The sequence below is a fragment of the Neovison vison genome, chromosome 7 (genome assembly GCF_020171115.1).
Source record: "Neovison vison isolate M4711 chromosome 7, ASM_NN_V1, whole genome shotgun sequence".
Taxonomy (NCBI): Eukaryota; Metazoa; Chordata; class Mammalia; order Carnivora; family Mustelidae; genus Neogale; species Neogale vison.
In genome coordinates, this window is record NC_058097.1 from 154,064,897 (window position 1) to 154,086,059 (window position 21,163).

General features: G+C 35.5%; 1 protein-coding gene and 1 pseudogene across 1 annotated transcript; both read left to right on the forward strand.

Moving 5' to 3' along the window:
- Nucleotides 1–2,512: 2,512 nt before the first annotated feature.
- On the forward strand, nucleotides 2,513–3,432 carry LOC122913552 (annotated as a pseudogene).
- A 10,028-nt stretch (nucleotides 3,433–13,460) lies between these two features.
- Nucleotides 13,461–14,556, forward strand: LOC122914223 (olfactory receptor 52N2-like). Its single transcript, XM_044260853.1, has one exon. It carries the CDS (start codon nucleotides 13,461–13,463, stop codon nucleotides 14,421–14,423), a length of 963 nt encoding a protein of 320 aa, XP_044116788.1. The 3' UTR covers nucleotides 14,424–14,556.
- Nucleotides 14,557–21,163: the final 6,607 nt, after the last annotated feature.

The window sequence follows — 21,163 nt, forward strand, 5'->3', positions numbered from 1 at the left end:
TGAAAAATTTAAGTGTAGTTAATAGCACCATAGTGTCCGTGTTCTAAGGACTAAAGAGATAATGTTTTGGGCAAGCAAATATCTGCACAATAATAGAAAAATTCTTCTCTCTGTAGATGGAAGAATCTTTCTTAGAAAGTGATAATACCTCTATAGGTGAAAATGCATTACTGTAAGAGTTGAAAGGAATGCCAGTGACCATGTACTCCAACTTCCTGATAACAACATTCATGATACATACTATTCCCCCTTTGCTTGACTACATCTGACAAAAGTTATCTCTAGTTATCTTACTAGAGATCTCTGTCTGCATGAATGAATAATGATACTTGATCCCAAACCTACTTTCCTATAACTTTTTTTACTCATCATATGTGTGATTAAAATATGTAAAATAACACAAATGCAATTACTTGCCTATACTCCATGTACTCATGCCAGTTTTAAGTATCTCCAATTTCACTAACAAACAAACAAACAAACAAAAAAACCCTTTCAGATTCTAGATATCTTGAAACCATTTTAGCTATCCTCCAGATTCTCTGATTTTCCAATATGAACACAATTTATTAAGATATATAAATTATACAAGCAAGGAAACCAATCAAAAAGGAAATTTTGAAATTCATTCATTCATTCATTCATTCAAAGATTCCTTTCTTGTGACAGTACATTAAGTGCAAGAGACACAGCAGTGAACAAAATAGACAGCAATTCCTGTGCATATAGATTTTACATTCTAATGAGGGACAAAGGACAATACTAATTGCTGTGGAGTAAAGAAAATCTGGAAAGCAGGATTTTATGCCGAGCTTGGCAGAGGTCTGGGGCTTGCAATTTTGAATTAAGCAAAGGGAAAGCCTTACTTTGGGTCTGACACTGAATGCAGACCTGAAACTGTTGAATGTATGCACCATGATATTATCTGGGGAACAACAAAGCAGGTAGTGAAAGTGGCAAGTGGAAATGCCTGAACTGCGTTTATGATTGCTGAGTTTGGGAAATCTCCAGTATGGATGGATAGACTGAGAGAATCAGAGTTAGAGCAGTGGGAGACCACTTAGAGATTCAAAAGAGTTCTGATTATACAGGATGTTGTAAACAAATATAGAGATGCTGGCTTTTGCTCTCAGTGCGATGTAAGGATATTAGAGGTTTAAGGGATGGCTAGACATTGTTTTGTCTCATTTATTTTGTGAAACAAAATAAGGTAATAATACTAATAATAATTATGATAGTACTATATATATATCTTGCTTATTATTGCCCAAGTTGTGGTGAAAATTTCCATGGTTTACTTAATGTTTCTGTGGCTCACTCAATTTGCAGTTGAGCAAATTGCTTTAACAAACTGTCAGTTCGAATCTTTTCCTTTTTCTTAGAAAAAAATGCTTTTATCTTTTTTATATGTTGAAATTGTTCATATAGCGTCATTTGAAATATCTTCCACTTATTAAAAGTCATGTATAAAAACAAACTAACTAACCACTTGTATAGAAAAATCTTAAGGTAAATTTTCTCTCTCTCTTTCACACATACACAAACACAGCACACATGCACACACAGTCACACACAATGGAGAGAGAAAATAGAAGCAATCAAAATTGGAATTTTGGAAAAAACATATTGGGGAGATTAAAATATAACAAAAACATATATAAAATAATTTTTAAAAATGCAATAAAATAGACAATGCAATGCTATGTGAAAATGAATAATTCAAACTGCAAACAATAACTAAGGAAGGACTTTTAAAAATATAAGATAAATATTAATTTTCTCAGAATAAATTAGGGAAAGATATCCTGGAGTCATGATTTTAATCAAAGTGCTTTCAGGTTAAATCCATGTCCCAGAACGTAGAAGAAAGTTAGAAATCTAATTATTTCAAAAAAAATTAATTAAGAAAGCTTTCAACCTATCTAATATGATTTTCATAGTTATTTGTGGCTAAAAATAATAGACCAAAAGAAATTAAAATAATTGTGATTATTGACGTAATATGCTTATCTACATAGAAATTTGGGAGAATCAAGAAAAACTGTTGAGCACTGCACAGAGCTTAACAATGTCATTAGTTAAATGTAAATACTAAAATCTTTTATGCTTACCAGCAAAAGACAATTAGAAATATAATACAAAATGAACATGGCCAAGATTTGTAAGTTGTAAATTATTATGTAATTTTTAGCCCATCAAACTATCACCTGAGAATATGAACACATACACATAGACAGAGTATACAGTATAAAACCAAAAGAGATCAGGTATCTGTTATAATGTTTGCACCATGTTAGCATTCTTGTCCTTCAATAAGAGTCCCGGGACTACTCAGTAGGATCAAATAACAATGCGTGGGTACAAAAAGATTATTTTTTTCCTCAATTTATTGTTTAGATCATGCAAAATACTTGTTCATCTTTTGTCTCTGACTGAAACCAACCTCACTACCCTCTTCTTTTGTAGGATGTCTTTACTGGTATAAAAGTAACATGCTTTGCAATTGACCATCATGCATGAAGCCAACATCTCCTGCCTGACACCAAGATATTTCATTCTTGATAGGATTCCTGAACTAGAAAACTTACACATCTGGATCTCCCTGCCCTTCTGCCTCTCATAAACATTATCGCTGTCCTGGGGAACTGTGGGCTCATCTATGAGCCCTGCATCAGCCTATGTACTACTTTCTAGACTTTTGGTCTCTTACAGATATTAGTGGGTTCACTTCATTTGTCCCTAATATATTATGTATCTTTTGGTTCAATCTCAAAGAGATTGACTTTAATGCCTGCCTCGTGAAGAAGTTTTTCATCCACACGTTGACAGATATGGAGTCTGGCATGCTCATGCTTATGGCCCTGGATCACTATGTGGCCATTTGCTACCCTCTTTGCTATTCTAGCATCCTCACGAACACAGTAATTATCAAGTTTGGGTTTACTGCCTTCAGTCAAAGTGTGTTGCTCACTTTCCTGGTCAAGTACCTTCCCTACTGCAGGGGCAACCTTTTCCACCACACCTACTGTGACCTACGTCTGTGGCCAAACTGTCCTGTGGCAGCATTAAGATTAATGCCATCTATGGTCTCAAAGCTTCCATATTGATTGGAGGATTTGATATGTTTTGTATTTTCATGTCTTACACCATGATTATCGGTCCTGCAGTGAGTCTGTCATCTTCAGATGCTCACTGCAAATCCTTCAGCACCTGTACATCTCTCATATGTAATATTGCCATTACCTATGTCCCAACCTTCTTCGACTTCACTCATCATTTTGGGTACACACCATACCTCACCATGTTCACATTTTTATAGCCAATCTCTACCTGTTAATGCTTCCTACCCTGAATCCAATTGTCTACAGAGTAAAGACCAAGCAGATTTGTGAAGGAGTGATCAAATTGTTTTTAGCGAGAAAGATATTTTGAGTGTGAGCTAAGTTTATAGTATATGATTCTGTATGCAGCATAAAGGTAGAGAAAGAAGTTATAGGGGAAAAGAACAGATGCAAAATTCATAACCATGAACATCAGGAAAAAATACCTGTCAATATTCTGTTATAATATTTATGAAACAATCACAAAAAATTTTTAACCTGAGACCTCTAATTTGATAGAAAAAAATAGACAGGAAACAATTGTGTTTTCCACACAGTTTAATTTTGGACATACCTGGTAGAATGAATTCATAGAACAGGAGTCTAGAATTTGAAGAGAACTCTTAATGATTAATGCTCTTTGATCTAGGGCACTCTGAGGGAGTATATAGAAAAGAGCAAAGCAGGTCAAATAGCTGAAAGACTCCTGAAGATTGGGGAAGACACCTATGTAAACTGTCTCAAGTGTTGCAGGGAAGCCAGAAACCCTTCCCCAGAAGGTTTGTGCTGAATTCCATGGGTTCTGTCATCTTTTTTATTCCATATTTATTTGAAACCTGTATAAAAAATAAGGTTTGTGCTGAATTCCATGGGTTCTGTCATCTTTTTTATTCCATATTTATTTGAAACCTGTATAAAAAATAATTCTCCTTGTCTGCTCATTTCTTCCTGGGTAATTATTTGGATTCTTATCCATGTAGTCATGTACATACAAATGAAGCTGGAATAGACATGATCACTGACATTCATTATAATCTGAGAAATATCCCTTAGAGTTGATATCAAGCAGAATTTTGAGAAACACAGTGGACACATTTGATGGGTATTTGAGTAAAGGTTTTATGAGTAGAGGAAAGGAGACTTAAAGAAAATCCATGTAATTTTCCAATCAAGATGTCTGGGCTTTACTGCTTTACTTGACTTTAATGCAAGGGGAGAAATAGTTAAGTGACTAGGGACAGTGAAGAAAGGAGTACTTTATTTAGAGTTCTGGAAATAACAGAGGAAAAAAAAGAAATAACAGTGAAAAAAATTACAGAAGTAGAATGATAAATGTGGTATTCAGAAATAGGAAGACTGAATGAGAAGTGAAAAATAATAAGAGCATAACACAAGAGGTAATTGGAGTAATAGAATATGACCAGGAAATGGATATAAGTAGATAGTTAGGTGGAAATCTTAATTATATTAAGATTATATTCTTATTACCTGCTAATATGATAACTATATTTCAGTATTATGTATATAGTGAAATCATTATAAAATGTGCAAATCACATCATATATTTTTGCAATATAATTTCACATTAAGAGTAAAAATCTGTTTTTAATTCTAACATTATAAAATTGCCTCTATATAATGTAAATTATGAACTTATAATCAGCAAAATTGCTATGTCTTTGAATCATGTTTTTGGATTTTGTAAATTTTACTTAATTAAGAAATTTTCTTTTTAAAAATTTTTTAAAAGATTTTATTTATTTATTAGACACAGAGAGAGAGACAGCGAGAGACGGGGAATAGGAGTGGGAAAGGGAGAAGCAGACTCCCTGCTGAGCAGGAGCCTGATGCAGGGCTTGATCCCAGGACCCTGGGATCATGACCTGAGTTGAAGGCAGATGTTTAACTGACTGAGCCACCTAGATGCCCCAGTTAAGAAATTTTCTTTAAGCAATAAATACTAGCAATAAAATACTAGCAAAAAGATCACAAAATTGCTTTTCCTAAACTTCCATTTAAATATACATATATATTTAAATATGTATATTTTAAAATATATATATTTATATATACTTTTAAATATATATAGCTATATATATAGTGTCAGGTATAATGATTCATATATAGTAACACATTGAACTTCTAAGTCAGAGCTATGGAATAGCTATGATTATCCCCATTTTATAGAAGAGGAATATGATACACAGCAAGATTGGATGAATCTGAGAACACTAAGACTAAAATGTAAATACAATCATGTTGATAGGACTATGCTATGGGGAGGAGGGTGGGGGGGCAACTACAGCAATAGCAACAAAGCAAAACCAGAACATAAATTTAAAAATATGAAGAAATAAAATGTGGGAGGCGAGAATTCTACCACTGAACCACCAATGCCTCACTGAAGAAATAAAATGTAATAAACAACATTTATTTAAGGCACTTCAGTAACAATTCCCAATTAATTTTATGTCATCTTCACCATTATAAACTCCAAAATGGGTTTCATGGTAATAACAACATAACTCTGAAAACTAAGACACAACTGAATTAGAACAAGCAGGCTAGAATAATGGAGGTGTTTTTTTAGTTATAAGGTAGACTTGATAGAAGGAAAATCTATTTAGTATTCATGGGAGAGAGAGAAAGAAGAGGACTAAAAAAGAGGAAAGGAAAAGACTGGAAAAAAAGATGATGGAAGACACTTCAGTTCAGATTCTTTCTCCTGCCCTAGAGACCAAGTTGGGAGCAGAGCTCAATGGGCTTGGTGGAAAGGCCCAGCCCTCCCACATCAACCTCACACAATTTGATTAGCTCTAGAACCAAGGTATCAGGTATAAAATACTCACGATTAGATTACAATTTAGTTAAATCAAACTCCTTTTCAAAGTAGGAGATATTAATATTCCTACTAATATTCCTCGAGTTCTGTCTCACAGTACCAATGAACAACAAATTTACTTTTCTTTGAAGTGAATACCAGACATAGCTTGTGTTTCAAAATAACTTAAAACTATTTTCAAAGCAGTTTTATAAAAAATAAACAAGACTGCACAAAATTAGCTTAATTATTTTGTGGCATGTATGAGCATACATGAGAACTTTGAATTTAATATTTTTTTAAAGATTTTATTTATTCATTTGACAGATAGATCACAAGTAGGCAGAGAGGCAGGCAGAGAGAGGAAGGGAGGCAGGCTCCCTGCCGAGCAGAGAGCCCAATGCGGGGCTTGATCCCAGGACCCTGGGACCATGACCTGAGCCGAAAGCAGAGGCTTTAACCCACTGAGTCACCCAGGTGCCCCGAATTTAATATCTTTATATTTGAAATAGGGAGTCAAAGGCATTTCAGTCAATCTACCTATCGGGTACTTCTATGTTAAATAATCAAGGCAAAGTTTGCTTTATCCAGGCAATGCCATCTTCACGCACTTGAATACAGCCGAAACTTTGGAAAACAAGAAGGCATCAGGAGTTTGTAGGCTAATGTGCACAGTACTGAAGGTGCAAATTGATGCCGGCTGGCTGCGGAGAATGAGCTGATGTGAAGGGGGGCATTTTGCTAAGGATGATTCTCAAGGGTAAAATACTGCAACCTGCTGTAGTGATAAGAACTCTGGTTGCATAAGAGACTCTTAATCTCACAAAACAAACTGAGAGTTGCCAAGGGGAGGCAGGTAGGGACAGGGTGGTTGGGGTATGGACATTGGGGAAGGTAGGTGCTATGGTGAGTGCTGTGAAGTGTGTAAACCTAGCGATTCACAGACCTGTACCCCTGGGGCTAATAATACATTGTACATTAATAAAAAATAAAAATAAATTAAAAATGAACTCTGGTTGCAATGAAAGCTGGTATTTGGGGGTCAAAGAAGAGGAAAATCAAACAGAAAGAAGAGAAGGAGAAAGAAGGATAGGAAGAGAAAGAAATGGAGGAAAGGCTATCACAATCTGAATATTATACAGAAAGACATGGTATGATGAGAAGGAACAGATAACAATAATTTTAAGGAAAGGCAAAGGAGAGATTTAGAGGAGGGGTGCAATTATACTCCTCTTATTATTGCTTCAAGTATAGGGACACCATTTAGATTAACATCTTAACTTTTCATTCTAAATCTCTTGCTTCTGAACAGGAAAACCTCCAGTTATGTACATAATAAAATTGTTGACATTTTGATAAAGAGGCCATTGCAAAACCCAAGATTTAAAATGAAATTAGGACAACATGAAAAGATATGTGAATAAGAGAAAGGAAAAATCAAAAAAAGCATAAGTATGATCTGCATAATTAAATTTTGTAGGTACAATGATGTCTCCAGCACAACTTACAAACACAAGAGGTTTCCAGAAGAAATTAGTGTTGAAACTGATGCTGTGCTAATTAGGTGGTAATTAGGTAGAGTGAGGATAGGAGGTAACAAGTGATCCAGAAAGAGGGAATGGCCTGAATGAAGGTCTGAAGGGAACTATGGACCACACCCAAGGGACAGGAAACAAGAGTAAGTGGGCTAAAGCAGGGGCCAGTTCTTCATGAATTTATAGCATATAAACATTTTTTAATCTAATGCATTACCTTTCTGTTGTTTGGTTATTGCTTTTGCTTTCTTTCATACAAAAAAAAATCATACATCTATGAAGTCAAGCGACTTCATGGAGTCGTTTTTAGACTCCAGGGTTAAAAACAAGAGAGAACAAAAGTCCTAAACAGATGAATGACATAGCCTTTCCATTTTGGAATAACAATTTTTTCTGCGATACAGAAAGTTGAGGCAATTTTTTTTCAAAATAAACTATTGACAAGAATGGCTAAGCATATAGGAAATATATTAAAAATATTTGTAATAGATATAAGTTAAATTTTGGCTTCATATCGTATACTTCTGATATATATAATTAAATATAAAAATGAAATTCCTAAAAAAGGAAATTAAAAATTACTTTATTAAGAATGCTTAGCTCTGTCGATTCCTAAACTCAGTGTAAATGTTTATAAGCAAAAGTGATAGATTGTAGGACACCCTATTATCTTCCTTTTTAAAAAGTCAAATTAAAACCACATTGAGATATCACCTTACACCAGTTAGAATGGCCAAAATTAACAAAACAGGAAACAACATGTGTTGGAGAGGATGTGGAGAAAGGGGAACCCTCTTCCACTGTTGGTGGGAATGCAAGTTGGTGCAGCCTCTTTGGAGAACAGTGTGGAGATTCCTCAAGAAATTAAAAAATAGAGCTTCCCTATGACCCTGCAATTGCACTCCTGGGTATTTACCCCAAAGACACAGATGTCGTGAAAAGAAGGGCCATCTGTACCCCAATGTTTATAGCAGCAATGTCCACAGTCACCAAACTATGGAAAGAACCAAGATGCCCTTCAATGGATGAATGGATAAGGAAGATGTGGTCAATATACACTATGGAGTATTATGCCTCCATCAGAAAGGATGAATACCCAACTTTTGTAGCAACATGGATGGGACTGGAAGAGATTATGCTGAGTGAAATAAGTCAAGCAGAGAGAGTCAATTATCATATGGTTTCACTTATTTGTGGAGCATAACAAATAGCATGGAGGACAAGGGGCGTTAGAGAGGAGTAGGGAATTTGGGTAAATTGGAAGGGGAGGTGAACCATGAGAGACTGTGGACTCTGAAAAACAATCTGAGGGGTTTGAAGTGGCGGGGGGTGGGAAGTTGGGGTACCAGGTGGTGGGTATTATAGAGGGCACGGATTGCATGGAGCACTGGGTGTGGTGAAAAAATAATGAATAATGTTTTTCTGAAAATAAATAAATTGAAAAAAAAAAGTCCCCTAGAATATCTGATGCAGTTTAGTATAACCAGTTTGGGGATCAAGTTAAGAACCCCTGCTCTATGTTTAACTAAAATTCATATCAATTCTTATTTCCCTAAATTTCAAATCTAAAAGGAGAAAATTTATACTGAGTCCCATTTGTAATTTTGGAGTATATATAGTTGCATTTATTTAAATTATATCAAAATAATTTTCTGTGTATTCCATTTTTTTTTTTTACAAAACCAAATTTTTATGTAATTGAAAGTCTTCCCAAGTAGTGAATTTGAGAGTCTCTGACAGTTGTCCCCACTTATCCACAGGGGAATATGTTTGAAGAGCCCCAGTGGATGCCTGAAACCATAGATAGTACCAAGCTCTATATATACTATGTTTTTTCCCATACATGCATACTGATGATAAAGTTTAACTTATAAATTAAGCACAGTAAGACATTAACAATAATAATTATGGAGAACAATTATAACAATCTACAGTAATAAAAGTTATGAGAATCTGGTCTCTCTCTCAAAATGTCTTATTTTACAGTACTTACCCTTCTTGTGATTATATGAGACGATAAAATACACAGTGATACATTGTCTGGCTACTACTGATCTTCTGAGGGTCATCTGCCTCTGATCACAGTTGACAAGTAGCTAAAATAACAGATAGCAAAACTATAGATAAGGGGGAGATCTCTGGTACTCTTATCTAGAAATATCGCTAAAGCAAAAAGCTAAACAAAACAACATCAACACCACAGTTCATGCATTAAAATTGTATGAAATGCTTAATACTAAAAAAAAACTTCTGGAAATATTTACACCAGAATTTAAGCTCTAATTGCCTTTAGTTGAGGGGTTAGGTGAAACGTGAGTGTATGGAGTAGTACAACTTCGTTTTCTACAGTATGTCATTTCCCATGGAAGGGTTGAAATACGGAAAGATTTTTTCCTCAATAAAAGAAAGGAAAGGGAAATCAATTCAATTTCTGTCAATCATAAAATTTAAGGCCAAATAGTTTCTTGGAAAAATGTTTGCAAAGTATGACAACAAATGGGCTTATATTTAGTATTGAAGGTGCCCAGCAAGCAATAAAATACAGACTAACACCTCCACTAAAAATGGAAAGGAGGATATGCTCAGTATGTTGAGTGCCCAACTCTTAGTTTTGGCTCCAGGCATGATCTTAGGGTCAGGAGATCAAGCCGAGCTGGCTCCATGCTCAGCATGGAGTCTGCTTGTGATTTCCTCTTTCCTTCTCCTCTTGCCCCTCCCTCCTGCTCATTCTCTCTCTGCATCTCTCTCTGTCACTCTTTCTCAAAGTAATATAAGATAAAAACTCTAAGAAAAAAATGAATAAGGAGGTGAATGAATAATCAAAATATGAAGAAAACACCTGATAAAACCACTTGAACCACTTGAAAAAAAAAAAAAAACACTTGAAAAAAAGTTCATAACCACTACAAATGAAGTTAATTTTAATTGAAGTTAAAATACCAAAGAGATGTATTCTCACCAGTCCAGCTGGGGAAAAGAGAACATATAATAACCAATACTCCCAATGCTGTATGGAAATGAAAAGCAACACAATTTTATGGAGATGATTTTTTCCAACACTTATAAATATAATTAAAATTATCCATGCCTTTTGATCCCACAAACTTAACAGTTCTATTTCTTCTTTTCTTTTTAAAAAAGATTTTATTGGGACACCTGAGTGGCTCTGTTTGTTAAACCACTGCCTTTGGCTCGGGTTATGATCCCGGGGTCCTGGGATCGAGTCCCACATTAGGTTCCTTGCTCAGCGGGGAGCCTGCTTCTCTCTCTGCCTCTGCCTGACACTCTGCCTGCTTGTGCATGCTCGCTCTCTCTCTCTGACAAATAAATAAAATATAAAAGAAAAAGATTTTATTTATTTATTTGAAAGAGTGAGAGAGAGAGAGAAAACAAGAGTGGGGGGAGGGGCAGAGAGAGAAGCAGACCCCCCACCCAGCAGAGAGCCTGATGTGGGGCTCAATTCCAGGACCCTGGGATCATGACCTGAGCTGAAGTCAGATACTACCAACTAAGCCACTTAGGACCCCCTTATTTCTTATTCTTGTAGGAGGGAAAAATCAGTAATGCAGAATGGATTACAATATCCATAGAAGAATTAGTTTTGATAGAAAAAATGAGGAAATAATTTAAATATTCAAAAGTAGTGAAATAATTAAATTTGGTATAGCTATTGGGTGAAAGAAGTTTAGCTATTGAAAATTTTGATTTCAAGGTATACAGAATGACATAAGAAAATGTTAACAAAATAATATTGGGAAAAGAAGAAAAGTATTTTAAACTCCATATACTCTGAAATTTATACAAAACCAGAATATTAAACATAATAATTACAAAATGAGTAAATGAAGTACAGAAGATATTTTGAGAATGGTTATTTCTCTGTATTGGATTTACAAGTGATTTTTCAACTTTTTCATTTTTTTTGCGGTTTTCAGATTTTCCACATTAAGGATATTATTTCTTTTGTAATAAGAGAAAAAAAATTTACATGATGTTAATCTCCACCAGGGTTGGTGGTGACTAGCCTTAATATTTGTTTTTGTTCTTTCCTTTTCTACTCAAAAGTTTCTAAATATATATCTGTTACCACCAGGCTGAAAGTTTATTCTCTTTCCATGAGAATTCCTCTGAGACATATAATTCTGGAGACTCAGTCCTCCTGGGACATCCTGCTGGAGATTCTCCAGGGAAACTGAAAATCCTATGTAAGAAGATGCCATACCAGATTCTGAAGAACTCCCAAGTATTCTCAGCCATGAATAGAATCGTGCTGAATGCTGAGGTGAGTTTGGGGAGTTCTCAAAAATAGCTATTTTAAGGAAAGTAAGAATATTGATGGCTAAGAATACAATAGCCTAGAATATGCAGATGGTTTTAAAAAAGGCTATATTTGCAAGAGGCAATGCCTTTCTTTTTTCCTTTCACTTCTGCAGAGGTAATGGGTCTCTTTCTTCCTGGGTGGACTTAGTCTCATTTTCCAGTCACCCATTCATCAATGTGGTGTTCACATAAAAGATGGCAGACATCAGAGACTGTAATCTTTACATTTCTCTGGTCTAGGACTATGAAATGATGGCTCCTCCATGTGGGGACATTTTTGGAGATGTCTGAGAGAACTCTCTTATAAGACAATCACCTTAGGAACCAGAGACCATGAACCTGTGTAACTTGTATTCTTTTGTATAATCTTTCCATGGTGACTTCTATGTACCCTGGGCAGAGGGAGGACACAACAATGGTTTCCAGATTATTTAGGTGACAGGAATCTATGTCTGGCATCTTCACAGCTATGTAATACATGTTGTCACATTGCAGGTATCTCTGTAGTTCTACCAGGTGGTGGGAATGTTTGGCATTGGCATTGCTGCATGGAAAGGTGCCCATCCAGACCTTAAGGGCCATTTTATTTTCCTCAGATGAAAAAAAAAAATTTTTTAACTGTTTGGTGACTTCAAGCTTTCTCAAACATCCCTGAATCTGTAAATTCCTTCAACCATCATTCAGTTCTTTCTGTTAAGTTTACAAGAAATTGCAATCCAAAAATATAGTATTATCTTTTGTACTGATAACCTGTCCAGTTATTACAAAAGAAATACTATTTAAATTAAAACATTATTAACAATTAGTGATCTTAGAACTTCAAGGGCTTCTTAAATGCAAATCTTATATTGAAAATGGATAGGAAACTAATAAAGAAAAAGTGCAAAAGCAGAAGGGCAAATAGAAAAGATGCTATATCTGATTGAATTCACCCCTTTAATAACATTTTTAATGAAATTCCATGAAACTTGCCAATATTTTAGAAGTATAAGTACTTTTTTCTTCTCAAAATATTCCTCTAAAATTTCATAGTGTAAAAAAGCATGATACTGATGTCAGATATTAAGTCCTTACTAATTCAAACATTCATTTATTCATATATATTTTATTGAGCATCTACAATGTATCATCTTAAGCAAGTTATATGGAATATTACTGGCAAATTTTACATGCATTATAGTTTTCTTTGTTATCTTCAAGGCAGAACAAAATTCCTACTAATAAGGATGAGTCAGCTCAAGGTGATCCTCTAAATATACAAACATGATTTTAGTGATAACTCATGAAGAATCCAAGAGGAGAAAATAGAAGTGGCTTTTTGGAAGGAAGAGATAATTACAGCTCAGTTCACTACTTTTTACCAGAATGTGATAGAATAGAAGAGGTGTGCTGAGGAGAGGTTTAGAAAGTGAAGATAGTTATTTAGACAATCCAAATGGACAAGAGACATCAAATAGTACTGTTTAATTATTTTTAGATACAGTAGTTTTTAGTACAATAGTTCAAAGACTCTCTTGCTAGACTGTGAGGAAAAATACTGTCTTATCAATGCAAGGTTAATGACATTTGTGGGTATTATTATCCAAACCACTCTATCTTGTCTGGTTTCTAACCCCACTTTTCCCCTATGTAGAAAGCAATTGCTGACAAAGGATGTAAAATGCAGATTTCCTATGAGCCACTATGTGTGGGGGAAACAGCTCCAGCCTGACCCCAGGATTCTTTATCTTGAATGGTGTCCCTGGCCTGGAAGCTGCACACACCTGGATCGCCCTGCCCTTCTGCTTCATGTACATCATTGCTGTCCTGGGGAACTGTGGGCTCATCTACCTCATCAGCCATGAGGAGGCCCTGCACCGGCCCATGTACTACTTCCTGGCCCTGCTCTCCTTCACAGACGTCACCCTGTGCACCACCACTGTACCCAACATGCTGTGCATATTCTGGTTCAACCTCAAGGAGATTGACTTCAACGCCTGCCTGGCTCAGATGTTTTTTGTCCACACGCTGACCGGGATGGAGTCTGGGGTGCTCATGCTCATGGCCCTGGACCGCTATGTCGCCATCTGCTACCCCTTACGTTATTCCACCATCCTCACCAACCCTGTCATCGCCAAGGCTGGTCTTGCCACCTTCCTGAGGGGTGTGCTGCTCATCCTCCCATTCACTTTCCTCACCAAGCGTCTGCCCTACTGCCGGGGAAACTTCATTCCCCACACCTATTGTGACCACATGTCCGTGGCCAAGGTGTCCTGTGGCAACTTCAAGGTCAATGCTATCTATGGTCTCTTGGCAGCCCTCTTGATTGGGGGCTTTGATATGTTCTGCATTTCTCTGTCTTACACTATGATCTTGCGAGCAGTGGTGAGTTTGTCCTCTGCAGATGCTTGCCAGAAAGCCTTCGGCACCTGTACATCCCATATATGTGCTATTGTCATCACCTATGTTCCAGCCCTGTTCACCATTTTTACTCATCGTTTTGGGGGACAAAACATTCCCCACCATGTCCATATTCTGATTGCTAATCTCTATTTGATGTTGCCTCCTACCCTGAACCCCATTGTTTATGGAGTCAAGACCAAGCAGATCCGGGAAGGAGTCATCAAGTTATTTTTTAAAGAGAAAGATGTCTTAGTTGTGAAATAAATTCACGAGTTAAATCCAAAATCAAGGAAAGACAAGAAATGTTTCAGAGGAGATTCTTGAGCATAACTTTAACGTCAGTGGGCTCATTGCAGAAAACAGTATGCATTGAATATCTACTATAATAACTGAATTCTTTTTCATAAAACTCATCAATGATAAAAATTGATTAAATAAAAAAAGAATGTCTCCTAAACTTGAGGATTTTTTTTTTCTCGAAAGGAATTTCACATCAATGTAATCTCAAAGCTGCTTGGAATTCATTGCATTGCTTAGATTCCTAATGTGCTTTTACCATGAAACAAATTGCAAATGGGATGCACATGAGAAAAAAAAATCCTGATCCCATATTTGGTATCCACCCATTTGTGGCAGGAAACCCATTATAAAAAGAAGTCAGCATCTGTTTCTTAAGACCCTTCACTCATGTTTTAGTGACTTCATTAACCCTCTATTCCTTTTGCTGCATAATTTAGTATAACTTGTTTCAGTTGTGTAAACTATCTCATATTTATCTAAGCTATGTTGAATTTCCAGTATCAAGGAGAATGATTTTCATGTATTTCTATCAATACTACCTAAATAAAAGATGGAAAGATAGCAAGGGAATAAACCACAAAATCTTAAATCAATTTCCTAAAGATAATTTTAGGAGATTTTTGAAGTAGACAGAGAATAAGTCTTATAGATGGTTGTAAAGTGGTAGTAAAAACAAAACAAAACAAACAAACAAACAAAAAAAACAGAGGGAATTCACCAGAAAAATTGATAGACATTTAGGCTTGGGTGACTTCATAGACTTTTTTTCCAACCTTAGTCACCACAGCTGAAAATCTTCTATAATTTTTTAAAAGATTTATTTATTTATTTGACAGAGAAAGAGAGAGCACAAGAAGGGGAAGCAGCAGGCAGAGAGAGAGGGAGAAGCAGAATCCCCACTGAGCAGGGAGTCCGGTGTGCAGCTTGATCCCAGGACCCTGGGATCCGTGACCTGAGCTGAAGGCAGATGCTTAACCAACTGAACCACTAGGATGCCCTAAAAATCTTCTATAATTTGACTCCAAAGTGAAGTTGATTGCCAAAGAAAGTTTACATAATGATCAAGCCATTTATGTATTGCTATGAAATCTATCTACTACCACTATGAAAATCTGAGACTACACGAGTGCAACACATATCACTATAGATGAATCCAAAAAAGATAAAAACATACAAAGACATTTTCTGTCTTTGTATAGGGAAAAATTATTTTTCCCTATACATTCATTCTGTCTCATTTAACTGCTTACCCCCCCACATTGAGAAACATATATACCCATCTTCAACATAATGAGAAAAATTGCAAATATAGAAAACAATCAGACAGGAAGTAGGTATTAAAAGGGAGGGATAAATATATAAAGGTATATATTAATACATTTATTCCACAAATCTTTACTAATAATTACTGTAGGTGAGGTTATGGGTGGGATGGACCTTGATTTCAGTAACTTATGGGAATTGTATATTGTACACTAGCAGCATGGTAAGAGAAGAATGCTCCCTCCGAAGGAGAGAGACACTGATCAAACTTGGCTAAAAAGTATAGGTGTAGGAATTTGTATATTATTCTCTTCTCTGTGTCTGCATATGAAAAAGATGAGAGAGAAAGGAAAAAAGATATTTATAATCTGTGTTTATTGAAAAACACTGAGAATAGATAAATCCAACTCTGGTTGATGGCAAATGAAGAAGCAACACCATCACAGAAAATAATTTTTTTGTGTCTATAGTAATATCCTAGTAAGCAAGAAGGAAATGACAAGTATCACAGTTGTCTAAATTATACACTGTTAGATTAAAAAGACTAAAAAATGTTTCAAAAGTGGTGGTGATTTCATATAATCTATGAAAAAGGAGAAAAATATCATAAGGACAGAAATGCCTTAGTGGACAGATTAGAGAATGAGATACGGTAGCAGAATGGAACCAAACAATGATAAATGAGTAAAAGAAAGCTTAATTGAGAAGGTAAAAACATGAAAAAAATTAAAATCTATGATTAAAGAGTAAGGAAAATGTTAAAATTTTCAATCAGTAGTTATTATAAATTAGTAATTACCATATATTAGAAGGATGCCTGAAGAGGAAACATAAATAAATGTGGTGTAAAGAATGCAGAGCTCAGAATACTAGAACAAAAAATATGCAATTCCATAAAGAAAATAACAGGTATAAAATTAATATTGACGTATGTATGCAAGTTTAAAGTGTCTATCACATACAACAGGAAAGAAAGCACTCCAAGAGACTTATTACAATAGTTAAATATCTGAACTACAATAATGATAGAGAAAACAAATACAGTTCACATGTAAACAGGAAATATCAGGTTACATGTAAAGGAGATAAGAGAAATTTTTTTACATTTTATTTTATTTTACTTTTTCTCAGTGTTCCAAAATTCATTGTTTATGCACCACAGCCAGTGATCCATGCAATACGTGCCCTCCTTAATACTCACCACCAGGCTCACCCAAACCCCCACTCCCTTCTCTCAGTTTGTTTCTCTGAGTCCACAGTATTTCATGGTTTGTTTTCCCCTCATATTTCCCCCAACTCACTTCTCCTCTCCTTCTTCCAAGTTTCCTCCATGTTATTCCTTATGCTCCACAAATAAGCGAAACCATATGATAATTGACTCTCTCTACTTGACTTATTTCACTCAGCATAATCTCTTCCAGTCCCGTCCATGTTGAATCAAAAGTTGGGTACTCATCCTTTCTGATGGAGGCATAATACTCCATTGTATATATGGACCACATCTTCTTTATCCATTCATCTCTTGAAGACCATCTTGGCTCTTTCCACAGTTTGGTGACCATGGCCATTGCTGCTATGAACATTGGGGTACAGATGGCCCTTCTTTTTACTATGTCTGTATCTTTGGGGTAGATACCCAGTAGTGCAATTGAAAGGTCATAGGGTAGCTCTGTATTTAATTTCTTAAGGAATCCCCACACTGTTTTCCAAAGTGGCTGCACCATCTTGCATTACCATCAACAGTGTAAGAGGGTTCTCCTTTCTACACATCCTCTCTAACACTTGCTGTTTTATTTCTTGTTGATTTTGGCCATTCTAACTGGTATAAGGTGGCATCTCAATGTGGTTTTGATTTGAATTTCCCTGATGGCTAATGGTGATGAACATTTTTTCATGTGTCTCTTAGCCATTTGCAGGTCTTCTTTAGAGAAGTATCTGTTTGTGTCTTCTGCCCATTTTTGAGATAAGAGAAAATTATGGTAAAAGAGAAACAAAAGAAGAGGGAAGGAGAGGAGAAGGAAGAGAAGGGAAGGAAAAGAGAGGAGACAGATGAAATAAATAAATGTCTACTTATATGCTGCAATTTTCAGGAGACTGAGATGAATTGTTTAGAATTTTTTATAAGACCATGATTATATTTAAAATTACCCGTATTGTATAAAGCATTTGTTTGATCAATGTCTTTCCTAAATAAAATGCCAATTTATGAATACAGAATACATAATAATTTATTACACTCGTGAAGAACATTTTTGTTGGACTCCTATAAATAACAGTACACTGAACATTCTTTTATATGTCTTTGGGAGCAAATATTTGTACATTCTTTTAGTTTACTATGCAGGAGTGGGATTTCTGGATCATACAGTAGTTTAGGTTCACTCTTGTTGTACAGTATAAACTATATTCCAAGGTGGTTGTACCAAATTGAACTCCCACCAAGACTATAAACTATTCACTCTACATTTTTTCCAACACTTGCTATTGCAAGTATTGTGGCATTTTATTTTGCATTTTCCTGATGACAAAGAAGATTGGATATATTTTTATAAGCTCTCCACTATTTAGATGACTTGAGGGGGATGGCAGTTAAGACTTGTGCTCTTTTCTCTTAAAATTTTTGTTTCATTATTGAAGTATAAAATTTCTTTATATATTTGGAATAAGGCTTGTCAGTTACATATATTGCCATATATTTTCTTCTAACCTGTTCCATTTTATTACCTTAAATTTTTTATGAGAAAAAATTTATTTATCTTATTGTAGTCCAATTTTTATTTATTTTTATTTTTTAAGTTTTTATTAAAATCCAGATAGTTAACATACAGTGCAATATTAGTTTCTTTTTTATTATTATGATTTTTTTATTGTGTTCACTTAGCCAACACATAGTAAGTGCATCTGCCTTCAGCTCAGGTCATGATCCCAGGGTTCTGAGATCCAGTCCCATGTCTGGCTCCATGCTCCATGGGGAGCCTGATTCTCCCTCTGCTCCTCCCCATGCTCATGCTATCTCTCTCAGATAGATAAAAATTAAAAAAACAAAAAAAAAACCAAGAAAATCGAGGAGCACCTGGGTGGCTCAGTCATTAAGCGTCTGCCTTCAGCTCAGGTCATGATCCCAAGGTCCTGGGATCCAGCGATCGAGCCCACATCCGACTGCCTGCTCAGCGGGAAGCCTGCTTCTCCCTCTCCCACTCCTCCTGTTTGTGTTCCCTGTCTCTCTCTGTCAAATAAATAAATAAAATCTTTTTTAAAAATTACAAGAAAATTTAAATCACATGAAGTATCTTTTCTAAGCACAATGGCATGAAACTAGTTATCAGTAACAGGAGGAAGCTAGACAATTCACAAATATGTAGAAGTTAAACAATATACTCCTGATTAGCAGTGAGCCAAAAATGAAGCCAAAACATGCTTGGAAACAAGAAAAAGTATAAACACAAATAATCAAAACTTTTGTGAAACAGAAAAAAACAGTTCTGAGAGGGATATTTATAACGATAAATGCCTATGTTAAGAAAAAAGAAAGATCTTAAGGGCGGCTGGGTAGCTCAATGGGTTAAGCCTCTGCCTTTGGCTCAGGTCATGGTCCCAGTGTCCTGGGATGGAGCCCCACATCATCTGGCTCTCTGCTTGGCAGGGAGCCTGCTTTACCCCCCACCACACCTGCCTCTCTGCCTACTTGTGATCTCTGTCTGTCAAATAAAAAAAGAAAATCTAAAAAAAAAAGAGGAAAGGAAAAGAAAGATCTTAAATAAATGACCTAACTTCACATTTGAGGGAACTAGATAAAGGAGAATATATTATGATAAAAGTTAGCAGAAAGAAGGAAATAATGGAAATCAAAGGAGAAATAAATGAACTAAAGTGTATAAAAACATTTGGAAAGACCAATGAAACTAAGAGCTGATTTTTGTGTGGGTGGCTAATATTATTTTAATAACAACCATTCCACTCAGAGTCCTTGAATGCCCTTTCCCACTTCCTGTCTCTTCCCCTTTTCTGCATTCATTTCACCAGATGAAGGAACCACACTTGGAAGATGCCTATTGACTTGACAAGGTCACCTAAGTTGCTAGGAGGCTGAACCAAACTGAAACCCGAGAGCTCTTCTGACTCCAAAACTGGTGCTCTTCTCCTGAGTCCCACCTCAGAGATAGCAAGGTCCAGAGGCTGTCACTCTAAAAGAAAAAACTGATACCATAAAAATCCTAGAGGAGAGCACAGCAGTAACCTCTTTGACATCAGTTGTAGCAACTTCTTTTTAGATGTTTCCTGAGGCAAGGAAAACAAAAGCAAAAATGAACTGTTGGGACTACACCAAAATAAAACCCTTCTACACAGTGAAGGAAATAATTGAAAAAACTAAAAGGTAACCTACAGAATGGAAGAAGGTATTTACCAATGACATATCTGATAAAGGGTTAGAACCCAAAATACATAAATAACTTATAAAACTCAACACCTAAAATAATGAATAAATGAATAAGTGCTGAATTGGAATAGACACTTTTCCAAAGAAGATCTACAGATGACCAACAGACACATGACAAGATGCTCAACATCACTCATCGTCAAGCAAATGCAAATCAAATCTACAATGAAATATCACCACACATGTGTCAGAATGGCTAAAATCAACAACACAGGAAACAACAGGTATTGATAAGGATGTGGAGAAAAAGGAACCCTCCTGCACTGTAGATGGAAAAGCAAACTGGCACACTATACTGAAGACCATATAGAGGTTCCTAAAAATGTTAAAAACAAAAATGAAAATAAAAACAAAAACTACCCTAAGATCCAGCAACTGCACTGCTAAGTATTTCCCCAAGGAATACAAAAAATAATAATTCAAAGGGATACGCGTACCCTAATGTTTATAGCAGCATTATCTAAATAGTCAGATTATGGAAAGACCCCAAATTCCCATTGGCTGATGGATGGATAAAGAAGAGGTTATATATATATATATATATATATATATATAGAGAGAGAGAGAGAGAGAGAGAGATTTATTTAGCCATAAAAAAGACTGAAATTCTTCCATTCACAATGACATGGATACAACTAGAGAATATAATGCTAGGTGAAACAAGTCAGTCAGAGAAAGAAAATATATATGTAATAAATGTTATAAATGTTATATGTTTTTACATTTATATACATACATTTATACATGTATATACATACACACACATACATACATATTCAGGGTGGTGAAATGAACCATTTATTTAGTAGCTAAGAGGAAAGATTGATATTGTAGGTGCTTTAATACATTTTTTGGAATTTTATAATTATGTACTTAGACCATCATTTTATAAATTAATAAAAATGGAAAATGCATAATTCTTATGACTATCAGATTGCTTTGAATCCACATAGGGTAGGAAGACATTTACCTCTGACACACTTATTGTTTTATAGTTTCACTC